Source organism: Nanorana parkeri, unplaced genomic scaffold (genome assembly GCF_000935625.1).
Source record: "Nanorana parkeri isolate BGI_ZX_2015 unplaced genomic scaffold, ASM93562v1 scaffold1632, whole genome shotgun sequence".
NCBI classification, from domain to species: Eukaryota; Metazoa; Chordata; class Amphibia; order Anura; family Dicroglossidae; genus Nanorana; species Nanorana parkeri.
The window spans coordinates 142,173-160,069 of NW_017307900.1; the positions used below are offsets into that span (position 1 = coordinate 142,173).

The window sequence follows — 17,897 nt, forward strand, 5'->3', positions numbered from 1 at the left end:
CAGCTGCAACTCCTGCAACCCTGGTAGTTCTGCCACTGACTCCGAGCTGTAAAAGTCCTAGCATCACATTACAAAGCAATGCAGAATGCCACCATCTATAGGAGACTACAAATCCCAGCAATACATTATACAGCAATGCCGACTAATACCTCCAGCTAGAGAGAACTACAAAGCTCAACAATACATTATACAGCAATACAGAATACCACCAGCTATAGAGAACTACAAATCCCAGCAATGCAGAATGGCATCAGCTATAGAGGACTACAAATCCCAGCAATACATTATACAGCAATGCAGAATGGCACTGGCTATAGACGACTGCAAGTCACAGCAATCCAGACTACCACCAGCTATAGAGAACTACAAATTCCAGCAATACATTATACAGCAATGCAGAATACTACCAGCTATAGAGGACTACAAATTCCAGCAATACAATATACAGTAATGCAGAATAGTATATGAATTTTCTACATACTCTGTGCTGCTGCCCTGCTCTGGGGTGCTGGCCTAATGTCACAGGCTGAGAGTCTCAGCAGGGGCAGATGTGGAGGATCGCACAGGGCAGATGTGGAGGATCATAGCAGGGCAGATGTGGAGGGTCTCAGCAGGGCGGATGTGGAAGATCACAGCAGGGGCGGATGTGGATGATTGCATCAGGGGCAGACGTAGGGGGTTGCAGCAGGGGCAGATGTTGAGGATTTCAGCAGGGCAGATGTGTAGGGTCTCAGCAGGGCACATGTGAAGGATCACAGGAGGGGCAGATGTGAAGGGTCACAGCAGATGTGGAGGATTGCAGCAGGCCAGATGTGGGGGACTGCAGCAGGGCATATTTGGAGGGTCTCAGCAGGGTAGATGTGGAGGATTGCAGCAGGGCAGATGTGGAGGGTATCACCAAGGGCAGATGTGGAGGGTCTTAGCGGGGCAAATGTGGAGGATCACAGCAGGGCAGATGTGGAGGGTCTCAGCAGAAGCAGATGTGGAGGGTCTCAGCAGGGCAGATGTGGAGGGTCTCAGCAGAAGAAGATGTGGAGGGTCTCAGCAGGGCAGATGTGGGAGGGCCCTGAGGAAGGCTAGTGAAAATATATAGTGTATTAAACTTCTGGAAAGAAATGTTGCTACATTTGACTCGTAATCAGTGGCGTAACAACCGGGGGTGCGGGAGGGTCACTTGCCCCGGGCGCAGGACTGAGGGGGGGCGCCGTCATGACCCCCGCTTAACGAAGCCATGGCTCCCTCTCCCTGACACGATCACCTGGCTGTCATCGGGCGGCCGCTCGCTCTTCCGAGGCCACTGCGGGCGGCCCTAATAGTCAAGTATTATTACTCTATGTGTTCAATAAAAGTACCATTTACCTGAAATCTTTGTTTATACTGAGTTGTCACACATTAGCTGACATAAGCCTTGCAGTGGGAGCTCCTTCACTGTACGCAATAAGCAGAATGCTAGGGTGGGTTTACAAGGCAGATAAATCAGGTTGGGCATCGAAAATGAAAAGACATTTACTAGTATTCTATAGAATAGGATTGAGATGTGGCATTAGCACTGATTCAACAGCACTGCCTGTTTTTAAAAGTATTGTCATCCCATATACTCTGCATCCATAGGATAACAGGGTGTGCATCAATTATATCAACTACCAAGATATTTTGCAAGATAAAGCAGGTGCTACATACAGGTTTTAAATGTATATCTTCCTGGCTCTTTAATAAACTTCCACCAGCACACCCAACACCCAGCACTAACTTGTCTTTGATAGCATTGATTGAATCCATCATGTCCAGCACGCTGCTCTGGGTCTGGTTGTTTTGCTTATTTACACTGTTGACCTGGGCGAGAAGTCGGCTGATATAGGACAGGTAAATTGGCTCCAGGTCTATTTCGGAAGTATCTTCTACTTGCACTATAGACCAGCGCTCTTGCAGAAGTTCACGCTGTTTTTCGAGGTATAGAATCTGTAAAACAAGGGTTGACAGCATATTTAGAGCATTAGTGTGTATGCCAATCTTTGATTTCTTAATCACAGATGTTATCCTCCTGTGACATGCTTGTCATCGACTCCTCATATCACATCTCTCCATCAAATTCCTGCAAAAGATGTGTACATGTATCCTCTTATCTCATGTTTCTCTCATCATCTTGCTGTACCCATACCCTAAAAAAATTCTCGTCACGTTCATAATATGTTTACTAACTTCCACCTCTGTGTTCAGCGTGTCACTAACCATTTATCAACAGTGTTGTCCTCACACAGCCTTTATGTCTTCAGATATTCCGACAATACTCCTTTTACTGCTGCATTCCTTCTAGAATGATTTAAAAAGTAGAGCTAACACTTTTTTGGCCTATATATGGGGTGGGGTCCCCCCTTAACCCCAGAAGGTCCAATGAGCAATATCTCCACTCAAGACAGTCAACCCCAAGGAGATTAATGTTAAGTGGAGATCTTAGTTGAGTACAGGCAGTCCCTGGGTTACGTACAAGATAGGTTCTGTAGGTTTGTTCTTAAGTTGAATTTGTATGTAAGTTGGAACAGGTACATTTTTTAAGTTTAACGCCAGCCCCCCAAATTGTTTTTAGTTTTGGATAGCATAGGGAAGGATTAACCCCCTGTAAAATTTGTGTGTGCCCCTGTTCAGAAGATTTCACCTCACTTTCTGTTCCAGTGACAATTGGATTTTTTAAATTTTGGGTTGTCGTGGAAACAAGGATTGGTGATAAAGCTTCAGTGGAGACATGTTTTTCCCTTGACAACTCTTACAGGAGTGAATTTCCCTTCCTAGGGGTAGATTTCCTCTCACTTCCTTTTGTGTCAAGGACAGTAAGCGAGAATAAATCTTTCTAATGAGGATACAGACAGCAGTAAAAACCTCACAGTGGCTCTAACCCCTCACCATACTAACCAAATCTAAAAAAAACAAAAAACGTGTACACTGTACGTACAGGGTTACAACAGTAATGTGAGCCAACTTCCTGTAATTTACAGAACCAGACCCAGAAGAAGAGGTGGGCACCGCTCGTCTGCAGTCTAACAAGAGCCAACTTCCTCTAATGTACGTACAGTACTACGAACCAGACCCGAAAAGGCGGTCACTCCTCGTCGGCACAAGAGCGGTAGCATTACAACTACTGGAACGCTGCACGGTACACTTTCAGCCTGGGACCCCCTGCTGTACAGTAATAGCCTCCGTTTGTAAGTATGAGTCGTACTTAAGTTGGGTGTTCGTAACTCGGGGACTGCCTGTAGATCGAAAAACATAGACTCTTATCTCCTTAGTTATAATTACCTCTACCCAGCTCCTCAGGTCCCATATTCAGGCTGAAGTCCCTCCATGGCATGTCCATCCCCAGACTCCGCACACTAGGTGTCAAACCCAGGCATCAGTCAAAGCACATGGTCACCCTCCTCAGGCAGCTGGCCTAGGAGGATCTGAAAATCCACAGCATACCTCCACCAGACAGGAGGCCCAGGGAAGATTGACCAAGGTCACCCCTAAATATTTATACCCTCTTCCAGCCTGCACCACTGGCAATGTTTGGTCAGGGAGATGTAAACATCCATTACTGTGATTAGTGCAGTCTCCCACACTATTGCCAGGTACGCTTCCCATCAGCAGACAGAAGCACACAATCAAAAGAGCTTAACCTCCCTGGCGGTATTCCCGAGTGTGGCTCGGGGTTAATTTTCAGTACCAAGAGCGGTAACCCCCGAGCCAGACTCGGGATTGCACAAAAGTGTCACTTACCTTGTCCCTACGAGCCTGCAGTGTCCTCTGCTCTACGCGGCCGGCCGATGCCGGCATATGACTTTTACTATAGTTTCGGGCGTCACAGCGGGGGGCCGAGCCGGCGGGAAATTCAAAAGTGAAAAGATGCAATGTATACAGAATACACACAATACAATGTAATGTGCTATGATTACATTTATGTATCAAACTATTTCAATTTTGTCCCTAGAGCTTTGTCCAGTGCCCTGCCTGCACTTCTACTGTTCTTTCTGCCTGGAAACTTGAGAACGTCCATGGCATCCAAAAAGCGTCCCTTTAGGTCAAAAGCGATTTTCGACCAGGTAGAAAACAGCGATAGTAAATTAGAATCACTTGCAGAATTGAGCGATAGCGATTCGTCATCAGACACTGAAAGTTACTACAGCGACGATTCTGCGATGGAGCTCAGTGATGTGCGAACTTGGTACTTGGTATTGACTGTGGTACGGATCGGGCAGCGCCCCCAGAATTCCCATTTACTGGACCATTTTTTAAATTATTATTATATTATTATAATTTTTTATATTTATTATATTATAATTTATGATTTCGTGTTTCAAACTTTATCGTACCCGGGATGTCTACTGAACTCTTGTTTGGACAGATTTAGGTGGGTTATTCCTAAGATTTACTAAGAATTACAGGCCTACAATATAAAACAACATATTGCCATGAAAAACAATGTACCGCTTTGGCATGCTAAAATCCTGCATAATCACACCGCCAGGGAGGTTAAAAGCGACTGCAGAAAGCCTAACTGCGATTAAATTTAGACTGACTATAGCCTGATAGCTTTAGAATTTAAATATACACTCCTGCTTAGGGCAATGTGGCTACATATGCATTTAGTATACTTGTGTATGTACACCTTTAGCAATGTATAGTATATCTTTAAGAAAACTAGGAAACCTAGCCTGAGAATATGATGAAAACTGCATCAAGCAACCAAAGGGAAAGTTTAGTAACACTCACATGTTCAGAGATATAGGCAGCTATAGGCCAACTCACATTTTCACATTGCAGCAACATGGTGCAGTGTGTTGCGGTGCCATGAAAGGCATGCCAATGCATTATTACAGTAACAGGCAACGCACCTGCACTCCAGCACAATGCATAGTCCTGCGCTAGAAAAAAAAAGGTCAGGTATTTTTTTTCTTTTTTAAGCACTATTAATTGACTGTTTTCATGTATGTGTGTGTGTGAAAGCAATGCATAGTGTAAATGTATAGAACTAAACCCTTATTGGATAACATTTATTATAACACTGATTTCCACCAGCCTCTTAGAGCCATTTCCTGTCTATATGAATTCACTCCAGCATCAGCTGTACATAATTGCTCTGGACCAGTGTCCTGATAATGACAATGATGGACCATGCCTGTGCACTGTCCGTTAGAGCAGCCGCTTGTGATCATTAACATGGGCACATGTGATAGGGTGACATCGCAAAGCACAGTTGGAACACAGTTGTCACCCCATAACAGGAAGTGCCTGAACAAAGACCTTCTTAGCAGGATCATCAAGTATTCTAATAAAAATTGAAGACTTAAAAGAAAACAAGGTAAACAACTTTCAAAATAACATAACCATGTTTAAGATAAACTGAGATTTTATTGAACTACTTCAACTAATATGCAAACCTCAACCATAATATAAAAGCTGAGCATGACACCACTTTCCCTAAAAAAGTGCATAAAGGATCATCAGTGAGCAAAAGTAAAGCACCTTTGGGTACCTGTAAGTATTTGTGTTAGACTCCAAATCAACTCTGTGCCCAGTTCCCTTGGATATTAGGCCCATTCTTGTCAAGTTATCAAATGCTGGAATCTCTGTGAGTAGTAAAGGCATTTGACAGTAATATAGCAGAGAGCACTAATTAATCTTGGCTCAAAGAGAAATATAATTTGCAATCTTCTTAATTTTACAATTAATATTATCATGTTCAGGCACTTTGTGTTATGGAGTGACAATGCTCTGTCCCTGTCTCCCAGTTGCCCTGCTCTGTTGTCACCCTGTCACATGGGCTTCCAGTTAAGACTACGAAAGGCCATGAAAATGCTCAATGTACAGGCATGATCTATCGTTGTCACTAAGAGGAAGCTGGTCCAAAGTGATGACTTGCACCTTCCCCCAATCCCAATGCACATGTGTGTAGACAGGAAGTAGCTGAAAGAAGCTGAAGGAAGCAGCAGCACTTAGATGTTAAAAAGTAAACAGTATTTTCTAAAAAAAAGAAAAAAAAAACAGTTGCATACCTCTCGAATCTTAAAAGAACACCTTTAACCACAAAATATTAGGTCAAAAGCTGTGCCCCTTTCAAACCTCAGTTGTTGAAGAACTAAAGAACAAATGTACCCAATTATGCTTATTTTCATCCCTACATTTTGTGAAAACCAAATAAGTACATTAGGAAAGCGTGATGAAAGATTAAGAGCAATATAAACAATGTGGGTGTTTAAATAGTATGTTCATTTTCTGTATGTACATCAGAACAAAAAGAGGGACAACTGAGGAGGAAAGAGGGACAGAGGGATTTGGTTCCCAAAGAGGGACAGTCCTTCCAAATGAGGGACAGTTGGGAGGTATGCGTTTGTTTATGACACAGTGGTTCAGCAAAGTATATGTGATCCAGATTTTACCGTGAATGGCCAACTTAATTAGGCTTTAACTTAATCAAACTGTCATGCTAATAAATTATTAATGACAATATGAACGCTTAGAAAAATGAAATATGCACTGAATTCACCACATTGAGTGAACTGCAGCATCACCCTTGATTTACACTTCCTTCCTGAATTTCAGTTTCGCTGTGTTTCAGTGTAGAGAAATGTAGAATGTTGTCACCATCTGCCCTTCTCTCTGTACTCACCTTGTCTCTGAAAGACATCAGTGCAGAACTAAGCTTGGCCTCTGCATCATCCTGCTGGCTGACCGTAGTCTGGGTATCAGTAGACACCATTAGCTTGGATTTAAAAACCTCTTCAAACGACTGAGACGCATGGGAGCCATTAGTGGTAGTAGTGGTACAGGATTCTGTTGCATAGGTTTCTGAAAGTGCAGGGCTTGGAGACGGATGATTCTGCCCGTTTAGAGATTGCCAGGGGGGCACATCATAGCTGAAGGCGTTAGAGAAGCTAGCCATTGAGATTAGTTAGTAAGCTTGCAGTGAACTCCGGTAACAAAATCTTTTTTTGTGATGAGAAATGTCTTCATGAGCGGGAGAGCACACTGTCTGGGTGTGCCTGACACAGGGAGAGGCTGCAATTACAAGCCGACTGAAAAATACAGTGGGGTGTCAGCCATTCGGTATGCTAATGTGGCACACACAAAAATCCCTCACAAGTGATGTATTAATGTTTCCATGCCCACTATGAGTTATATGCGCTTTAAGTATTAGAGCAATGCAGCAAAAGCAGTCATTACTATAAGCGCTCCGCTAGACAGACATACACACAAAAAGGACTTGTGCAAGCAAAGACAAGTAGGGGAGGTATTTCACAAGCACCATAAAAAATTCTCATTGCTACAGGAACTAAATCACGCAATTCAAAGTAAGACCATCATCTAACATATAAAGATAAATTAATGGGTGTTTTATTCAAAGAAGTATTTTACACTTTTATGGTTTGAAAGGATAGCACAGGGGTGTGCAGAAGTCTAAACATAAAAGGGAGAGCTTATCCAGAAACCAAAACCCTATCTCAATTAACCCTTTCCTCACGAATTAGGTTTTTTCGAAGCGGTAATACTCAACAACCCCTAACTGAAGACACAATGCAAAGAAAAAATCGGTTCTGATCTAAATAAGATCAGACCAAAGCAGTTTTAAAGGGTCAGAGTATCCACTTTTGCTTAGAAAATCACTTTTATTAAATAGTACTATAAATCACATACGAGTAGTTGTCATGAATCACTAATTCACCACCTTAATGTGTTTAAAACATAGACAACGTTGTCTCAATCACATCTCACATTCATACGGACTGGCTGGTAAATCTCTTAATTGCATGCCGGTGGAGCTCAAAAAATAAAGTATATATAATGACACTTTTATGGTGCACTTTGAAAAAAAACTTAAATATTTGTCAATGATGTGAAACTTTGTAATCCACTTGTCCAGATATATCAGATATTGAATAACATTGGTTCTCAGGGGATTCGAAGGTGTAGAAAAGAGGGATCTGAGCTCTATGAGCGTTCTAACAGTCTGATATTCTCAGAACCATAATGGAGACACCTGATGTTATCCAATAAATAACTTTTTTTGTATATTCCTCATTGGGGTGTATTGGATGATCTGGTTATGGATTGTTTATCATTTTACTGTTCAGTCCAGTCAAATTAATGTATTAAGAATTCCGTCTGTGGAACAGATAATATAGAATTCACAGTAAAAGATCTTCAAGAACAGTCCAGAAATTGGATATTCAAGTACTCACATTTATGATTTGTCAGGTTTTAAAGCTGAGTGTACAAGTATGCTGGATCATTCAAAATGCTTTGACTTTGAATTGCCGACTTGTAAGGAATTAACCTTCCGTCTGTGTAGATGTATACAGACCTTTTCTAGCAGGATGCCGAACGGCTTAGTGTTGATTTTCTATGTAGTCTGAGTGTGCAGAAGTCTATAGACAACAAACAGAAATAATAGTAATAATCTGCCATAGGTTGCTTTAAAGTGTACTTGTGCCCAGACTATGGATATTAAATTATTTGCGTAATCTTACTAAGCAACACAAGAACTTTAAAACAAGCCACCTATGACCTCTCTAGGTGCATATAATGTGAAGTAATTCCTTCTCAAAGATGTTCAAATATCACAACAAATACTAATCTAGAGTCAGGTTTTAGTTGGTTTCTAAGGCTTTGTTCACATCTATGTGATACAGGAAAGCTTGTGATGCTACACATGATTGATCCCGCATTGCATGTTGCAATGTTAAGTATAATGTGGTATCATTATTTGTTAATGACACCTCAACGCACCTAGCCATCATATGTGCATTGTATCCTACTACATTGCATGGTAACCTATTACCAAGTGATGTGGTGCAATGCTTTTTGAAAAAAAGGTGCACACACTTTACTGGAAAGCAAAAATTGTAGCTAATGACAAAGCACACGGAGAAACGCGAAATGCAGGCCATCCATGTATGATGGTATATCTTCCAGGAAGATTTACGTGCCTTAAGCATTGCAGGATTCTCAGATTCAGGTAACCCCCTGCGACTTAGTACCTGACTTTCAATAGCCATGCCGTTAAGACCAGCGATAGTAAAGCAGGATGGAAGATGGGACCTTAAGACAAAAGGTCCGGTCATAGAGGAAGCTGCCTGGGGACATCCACGACTAATTCAACAACGTCTGCGCACCATGGTCGACAAACGTAGACTCGCCTCCTATTGGTATAAACGTATTGAGGGCTTTGAGGTCCAGAACTGGTTGAATGCCATCCTGCTATAGTAACGGAAACATTTTTGAATAATTGCCTCTGAATTTTTCCAACAGTGGAACCAGAACAATTACCCCCGTTGAATCAGACTTTTCACTGACAACCAGAGATTGGGTAGACACACTGGAGAAAGACGTAGATTGGAGGGAAAAAATAGAGTCGGCGGAACAGAATGAAATTCTATTTTGTAGCCTGAGGAAATCAGTTGTAAACCCAACTGTCTAAAATTTGAGGTATCCAAAGATCCAAAAACAATCGTAGATGCCCCCCACCCTGGATGGACAGGTCGGGGCACAACCTCATGTTCTTTGGGTTTGGAGGACTTGGGTTGCCAGGACAGTGGAGACAGTGGAGGACATACCAGCTTTTTGTCCTTTATCTGAGGAGCCCTGGGGACAAAAATGCAGCTTGTGAGCTGAAAAAGAAGGACCCTCTTTATGCTGAGGCTCCTTATTTTTTTTTTTCAGCTGTGGCAAAAAAGTACTTTTGCCCCCTGTGAGATTTTTGATTATTTCATCCAACGTTGCCCAAAATAAACCATCGCCCTTAAAGGGCAGGTCTGTAAGAGCTGTCTTAGATGTCTGGTCAGCTGACCAGCACTTGAGCCACAGGAGACAATGAATAACAACTGCTGATACAGATAATTTAGAAATAAGTGGACCCGTATCCAGCGCAACGTTACAAACATATTGTAGACTGTGTATTAACTGGTCAGCAAGCTCCACATACACAGGAGATACTTGTTCACTCTCCAGTCCCTGGGGAAAAAGCATTGCCCATTCAACGAGTGTTTGAGGCACCAAGGCCGTGGCTTAAACAGGTCATAAAGCAGATTCAGATGGATAATGAAGCAAAAAAATGTAGGCCAGGGTTGCACCGATACAGAGTATTTGGGCAAGTACTTGCCAAATATTTCCGATGCTTGTGCCGATACCGGCACCTCCAGTATCAGGAAGACAGGAGGCGGGTCAATACACGCCACCGGCTTCCTGATTGGCCGAGAAGCCGGCTCCATGCTCCCTTTTCACTTGGTGACGAGGGAGCATGGAGCAAGCTTTCCAGCCAGGAAGCCAGGCAGCATGTAATGAATCACCGCCCAGTTTCCTGATTGTTCAGAAAGCTGGTCAATCAGGAACCCGGGCGGTGAGTCATTACCCGCCCCCAGCTTCCTGATTGGCCTGGTGATGAGAAAGCATGGAGCCGGCTTCCTAGCTAATCAGGAAGCCGGGCAGCGAGTCATTACACAGAGCCCAGCTTCCTTTTTGGGACTTCCGGCGTTGGTATCGGCGAGTACTGGAAAAAATATATCGGAACTTGTACCTGATACCACAAAAACAGTATCGGCGCATCCTTAGTTTAGAGGGAAAGAAAGCCAGAGAAGGACATTCCTAGTGTGTGTAAATAAAGTCATCAAAAAAAGAATCATAAGGAAAAGTCCTAGTTGAACCTTTTCACATATGTGTACCAAATGGCACTGGCACCCCCAAAAAGAGCGATTTAGGCATTGTTTGGTATGGTTAGGGGGGGTAGGGGATTGCTGATGATGCTGGAGGATAGTTGTGAGGAGGTGGCTGAGGTAAAAAGCATACTGTAGCTAGCATGTGCCATTTGACATAGACAGTATACAAAATGAGGAGAGGGTATTCCCACAATAGCACCCCCCACAATTGCCTAAGATGGCATATAGGAGTCATACTTACCTTCCAGGCGAAGGATACCAACAGCACCATCTCTGACTACAATTCGCCTCCCACCAAGATAGGGGCACTGTTAGCCTGGGTGGAGCACTGTAACAAACCAGCCCAGTGGCCAGTCGATTCTATGTATCCCTCGTGAGGTATTTCACAGACTGCTCCTAAGTCTAAATGGGCTGTCATAGCCGATCGTGCTCTCAGACAGGGCACTGCATGCGCTTGATGGTTGAACTGGGGAGACTACAAGGATCTATATTATCCAGCCTGTCACCCAGCTCAGCTTAGAGATCAAGATTTCCGCTGTGTCCTTTAATGAATGAAACAGAAAGGAAAATGCCTTGCAGGTCCAATGACAAACTTATTTATGTGATAATTAGTTACCGTAAGTGTATTTATTGAGCTGCCCATTTTCAGCCCTGATGAAGTGGGACCATCTGAAAAGAAATGCACAGGCTTTTTAGCGAACTTAACGTTTAATAAAATCAACTTGTGGACTTCACAAATTTGCCTGCTGCTTTGCTTGAGACACATGCTGATTTACAGTTGTTACTCTTCTGGAGAGCTGCTTTTAATAGAGATCCATTCTTCTTGACCAGAACAGACACTTGAAACAAGATCCTGCACCTTAGTGTTGTTCTGAGCTGTGTTTTTCTTTGGGGGCCAAAATCTTGGTAGAGGAGATGGAAATGCCAATGCTCATGTGCTTGATACCACCCCCAAATCTCCCCCCACCTTCCCCACAAGGACTGGTGATCTGATCACTGGTAGGGCAATGGCTAAGAAGCAAAAGGACAGGTGTAGGAAGACCGGATCCACAGAATGAATCAACAGAAGCAAGGAGGCGCATGCACTGCATCTTGCTCTCCAGCGATTGAAACAGTGAGCAGCACAGTAGTGTCATCGCCATATCTCAATTCAAAATTTGTGAGGCTAGCAGTCAGAGGTAGCAGTCCAAACTGCAGCTATACAGCTATCAGGCTACAGAATAGGAGAGCCTAGGCATAGACATATACCAGGAGGTGTACTGCTATTTGTAAAGGTACTGCTTAGGCACAGTTAACACTTGTAGATGTTCCATATAAGGTAGCAAATATTTGATTTTGGGGTTTTGGTTTACTTTAAAGGTGAGAAGCAGATGAACCATTGAAGTAATTGGCAACCCAGTTTGTCCACATAATAGAGGTCTTTCAGATACAATCTTGCAATTTGCCAGTTAAGGTATAGGTGTACACCAGGTCAAAATTGGTTTCCTTACCAGAATCATTACCAGCTTAGCAATATCACCCTACATTTTTTTTAGATGAACTATTCCAGATTGCAGTGCCTTCCATTTATGACCAACAAGGAAATAAACGCTGACAAAAGAAATAGCAAAGGCAATTGCAGTTGTGGTCATGGCCCTAGGGCTGCATTCTGTGAATGGGGGAGGAGTGGATGGATGACAAGAGCACAATGCATTGTGGGAGAATAGTAGTCAAGTTCTCTAAATAGAGAAGAAGGCATGAAGGGGCGGGTGAGCGGTGCAACTTTTCATGCTAACGTTTGTTGTTAACCCATACATCACCAGAACATAGTCGCTCATGACAATATCCAGTGGCTATGAAGGTGGCATGAATGGAGATCACAAGACGCAGTTTGTTGTTACATAATTAGAGAAAAAAATATTGACTGCAAAGGGCTACATTCTGTATATGGGTTGCTGTATGAGGCTGTAACAGTATGATTGGTAGGATAATTTACAGGGTAATGGCTCTCTGGGTCACACTTAGCAGAAGCGTACATAGGAGAATAACTATACCACTGAATGAAGACTATATCATCATATCATCATCATAATTGATAAATGTAATTCTATTACCTGTATGAAAAATGCAAAGCTAAAAGAGACAACACAGAGGCTGAAAAACACCCAAAAGATCAGAGAGGCTTTATTACTACAAACGCATGGTTTTATTATATGGCATTCCAACTCCAGCATGTTGCTAGGTGGGAGGTACAGTCGATGGTGATCACACATCCTACAAGGCCCTTATATACATATTCAGAGGAAACAATCCAATGCACTCTTTGGAAACTACCCATTATGTAAAATTATATTCCCAACTAACTCTACAGTTCATGAGGAAGACATAGGAGTCCTGAAAACGCCTACTGGGAATGGAAGACACCACAAAATACATCTCATTATGGTCTAATGACCTTCTTCTAAACTTGGGGATTTGGAAAATGGAAATGCTTGGCAATTCCTGCTGTCTCCCAAATGTATACTGAGGGACAATTTAAATCATATAAGCAACTTCAGTAAAATTACTAGCAAGGAATAAAATTTAATTTACCGTAAATATAAAAATATATTTACAGATTTGCCATGGGCTCCAGACACAACTCGGAACCACCTGTCTGACTATCATGCCTAGTACTCTTTTTGACCAGTTATTTCAGGATCCAGAGCACCCCCATGTGGTGCTGGAGCCAGGTCCTGCAGTTCCTGTGCTCGCCTACGGGTGTCTCCAGCAGCCAGGGACTGTAAGGAACCTGCAGCTCCAGTACTCACCTGCGGGTGTGCCCCAGCTGTGACTGATCATCCCATCACCTGGTGCTTCCTGGGAGGGTATTTAGGCCCTACCTGCAGTCAGGAAGCTGGCTCAGTATTGCGTCGCCTGCACTTGACTGATTCCCATAAACCTGAACCCTGCTTCCTATCTGCAGACCGGTCACCGACCCGGCTTGTTACCCGACCACTCTCTTGGATCCTGTACCGTGCTGCTGCCCTCCTGTTAACGACCCGGCTTGTACCTGACCACTCTTCTTTTATCCTGAGGCCTGCCATATATCTGCAGGCCTGTTACCCCTCCTTGTTGCTTCCCCCTGGCTGTAGGTGTGTGTTTGTCCCAACGGTGGGTTTATTACTTCACTGCTAAACCTGTGGGGGTTTGTAGTTTTGTTGTTGTGTAGCAAATAAACTGTGTGCATAGAACCCTATCCTGTGTGGGCATATTAATTTGGTCATCCTGCGTGGGTACCTGCATGTGGTGTGAGGACGCCTGTGCATGGTACCCTGACAAGTTAGCTTTTTCCTGCTCCCTAGGCATAAATGAGCAGTTAAAGCAGAACTCCATGCAAAAATGTTCTTAACCCTTGCAGTGGGGCTACCTCCTGCACTGCAAGGGTTAAGTGCCCGTTTTTGTCTAGGTGCTAAAGGTTATACTCAACTGAGCCGGCCGGCTCCTACTTCAGTAACTGAATCCTCTCTTCCCCTCCGCTGCAGCGATGATATGTTCTTCAACTTCCTCATATCCTATTCACCGTGTATAAAATGTGATGACCCAAGGATCCTTAGACTGCTGCAGCGGAGTGGGAGAGAGGCTCCAGAGACCAGTGGAAGAACAAGCCGATCGGGTGAGTATAACTTTTTTTAACACTTAGACACAAATGAGCACTTAAAGGAGAACTATGGGGTTAAGTCTTTTCCCCATAGTTCTCCTTAGGGTAACGGGAGGACACAAACTAGCGTCCTCCCGTCACCATAGGCTCAGTATAGCTCACGGTATACTGAGACACCGCAGTATACCGCGAGCAGCTATACTGAGACGCTGCAGCTGAAGCGGATCCCGACAATTGTGCCGGGATCCGCCCAGGTGCGTGACTGACAGCTGGCTCTGCCTATCTAAAGGCAGAGCCAGCTGTACCCGCCCCCTCCCCCGTCCGTTCCGCCAGTCAGCGCTGGCGGATCGGGGAGGGGGGAATCCAGCCCCTCTCCTGTCACGGCAGAGAGCCGTGACAGGATCGAGAGGTGAGCGAACGCCGGTATATGTTTGCTCACCTCCCGATCTACTGAGCCGACCTGTGACAGTCTCATTGTCACAGGTCGGCTAGAACTATGAGGTGAGTGAAAAACACTCACCTCATAGTTCTCCTTTTAACCCTTGCAGTTTGGGGGCAGCCCCACTGCACGTGAAAACTTGTGTTTTAAAATTAGTTGTGCTTTAAAGTGACGTAATCCCTGACAATGCAAAAAACTACTTGTTGATCCAGGCAGAAATCCAGCACTGTTCTGCGCACTCTGCAATGTTATCTCAAGCAACCTTATCAGTCCTATTCAGCTCCTTCTGCGAACTAGATGAGGACAGGGGGAGATGTTTTGTAGTCATAATACACTTTCTGTGTATTAAAACTACAATAGGGTATCAATACTTCTAATCCATAGATATAATACACTGAATGGGCATTGTCACCCTAGGACAGAAAGTGTATTATTATTGTCAAGTATTTAAAAACAGACTGAAAAAACCCCAATACAACCACCACATGTTGGTGTTTTGCAGTATATTACATTGTTGTTCTTAGATACACTTTAGATTAAGTCAAAAGAAAACAGTTCTGGGGTCTAGGGAAAAAAAGTGTAAAACTGACTATGAGCATAAGATCATAGCGGGTCCTTATAGGTTCAGACACAAGTACATATCTCATCCCCTATCATTCACAGTGAGACAATAGTCTTTCTATGACCAGCCTAATATTATCCTTATGAGGAGCTATTAGTTATATTACATTTTTCAAGCTTAAAAATAAACAAAAAGCTTCTTTCCAGCTGTAGCCACATTGGTAGAATGTTAGGTGATAGTATCAGGTAACTAAGAAACAAAGGTTGGGCAATGTTTTCAAACCTAAGAGTATTCCATGCTGATGTAAATGAATCAGTGCCTGTAGCGCCATCTTCATTTTTTCCAGTATCTGTGATGTACTACAAAATGTTACTTTTAATTATGCCGTGTTAAGCTAAAGGGAGATCCAGACACTTTGTTTATGAAGGTGGAACACTTCCAAATAGTACCCCTGACAACACTGGGAGTCTTGGAAAAACTTAATCTGGCTGTGTGTTCCAGTGCCAAAGGCAATATGAAGGCTTAGTGTAAAGTTATATGAATAGAAGAGGCTATTGTGCTATTCCATGTTGTGTTTCTATCTGTATCCATATAATTATATAGATTCAGAACTATTTATGTGTATCTAAAGCCAAACTTTACTTTTAAATAAAGAAGAAAATGGTTAGAGTCCCTTTTTATTTTCTTCTAGGGAGGTTTCGCACCCTTTAGTTATCCTGGGAACCACTATCATCAGGACTAAAAGTGAGGGAGAATCCATGATTTTGAGTTGCCCCAGGACAGAAATAAAGTGTAAAGCTTTCCGTTGGGACACTTGTGGGGGCAACTAGACATATGCGATTCGTTTCGTTCCGCATCAAAATTCGGACGAAATTTCGGAAATTCGGATGTATTTACAGATAAAACAAATGCAAGGGAATCCGAATTTCTGATTCTGAAATTCGTTAGCGCTAGTCTATACGAATTGTTGTTTTGTGTTCGTTTTGTTCGTTGCAGCAAAGTGACATTTGAGAATCTTTTTTTTTTTACAGTCTGCAGAAGAGGAAAAAAAAGCGTGAGGTTCCCTCCAATTGATATCAGACCCTTTAGGTCTGGTAGGAATGTTAGAAGGGACCCCCCAAGTTAAAGCAAAAAAAAGTGCGTGGGGTTCCCCTGCCCCAAAAAATGTGGGAAAAAAATGTGGGGTCCCCCCTAACATTCCTACCAAACCCTTGAACCCTTGATCCGAGCACAGGCCCGGCAGGGCAGGAAAGGGGGGGGGGGCAATCAAGCGCCTCCCCTCCCTGCGCCTTACCAGGCCACGTGCCCTCGGCATTGGGAGGGTGTCCCCATCAAAATTCCGGTGACCCGCTGGTTGTGGGGGTCTGTGGGCTTATTTGCATCGGGGTACCCCTTTAATTAAGGGGCACCCAGATGCTGTCCCCCCCTTGTGAATGAGTAAGGGTTACATGTACCCCTACCCATTCACTGAAGGGTTAAAATTCAAAGTAAATAAACAAACCACACTTTTAGAGAAAATCCTTTAATTGAAAAAACAACAAAGAGTCAATTTTTGACTATTCCTTTAATTAAAAAGAGAAAAAATGGCTCCTTTTATGTAATCCAGCGTCAATCACGATGCACGGCGCCCGCCGAAATAAAAAAAGTCTGGCTGCACGACGACTGTCCGAACCTGACGAAAACTCGCCGCAAAATGACATTCAGCCCGAAAGTAAACAGATCGTCAAAAATCCCAGCTGTCAAATACTACATAGTAGGGATGTCCCAATACCGATGCTAGCATCGGAATCGGGCCCGATACAGGGCATTTTGACAAGTACCTGTACTTGTCAAAATGCCCCCATGCCTAGTGCCGAAGCTTGCGCTGTTTTTTTTTTCTACTTTACCTTCCGTGGTGGGGTCCTCTGGGCAGGCTGAGCGGAGGAGCGTCGCGTCACTGCTGTGGGCGGAGCTCCAGGTGGGGTCCTAATGTAGGGGGCCGGCGACTGCCCAGAGGACTCCACCTGAAGCTCTGCCCACCGGAGCAGCAGTGACGCCATGCTCCTCTTCGCCGACAATGTCCTTCAGTGCCGGAGAGCAGCGGTGAGTCAGCGCTGGTCCTGCGGGAGGAGTTCCAGGTGTGGTCCTAATTTAGCTGGCAGGCACCTCTGGGCCAGCTAAATTAGGACCCCACCTGGAGCTCCTCCCACCGGACCAGCGCCGACTCGCCGCTGCTCTCCCGCACAGTTTGTAGGGGGGGCGGGCACTATTAAGCAGGGGCTAATTGCACATCTATTGTCTCCATTGTATTAGCAGTGTGCACCCTATATGTAATACATATATAGAGTACACACTGCTTATACACTGGAGACTATAGATTTACAATTATACTCTGCTAACACGAATGGATCAAATGATCCATGTGTAGCCCTGTACTATGGATCATTTAACCCATTCATGTTAGCAGTGCAGAATTGTATATCTATTGCTGCAGTGCATTCTATCTGTAGACATGCCCCATACACTGCAGTAATAGATTTACAATGATCCCCTGCTAACATGAATGGGTTAAAGGATCCGTAGTACAACTACATGTTATGTACTATTATGTACTAC

The 17,897-nt window shown here is 43.7% G+C and overlaps 1 protein-coding gene across 1 annotated transcript in view; it reads right to left on the reverse strand.

The window, feature by feature from the left end:
* Positions 1–7,078, reverse strand: part of LOC108799101 (keratin, type II cytoskeletal 80-like) — a 58,673-nt gene extending 51,595 nt beyond the window's left edge. Inside the window, exons 1-2 of the mRNA XM_018570925.1 lie at positions 6,641–7,078; positions 1,751–1,959 (exon numbers count right to left, since the gene is read on the reverse strand). Coding sequence (XP_018426427.1) covers positions 1,751–1,959; positions 6,641–6,913 — 482 coding nt within the window. The 5' untranslated portion in view covers positions 6,914–7,078. The remainder of the gene's footprint in view (positions 1–1,750; positions 1,960–6,640) is intronic.
* Positions 7,079–17,897: the final 10,819 nt, after the last annotated feature.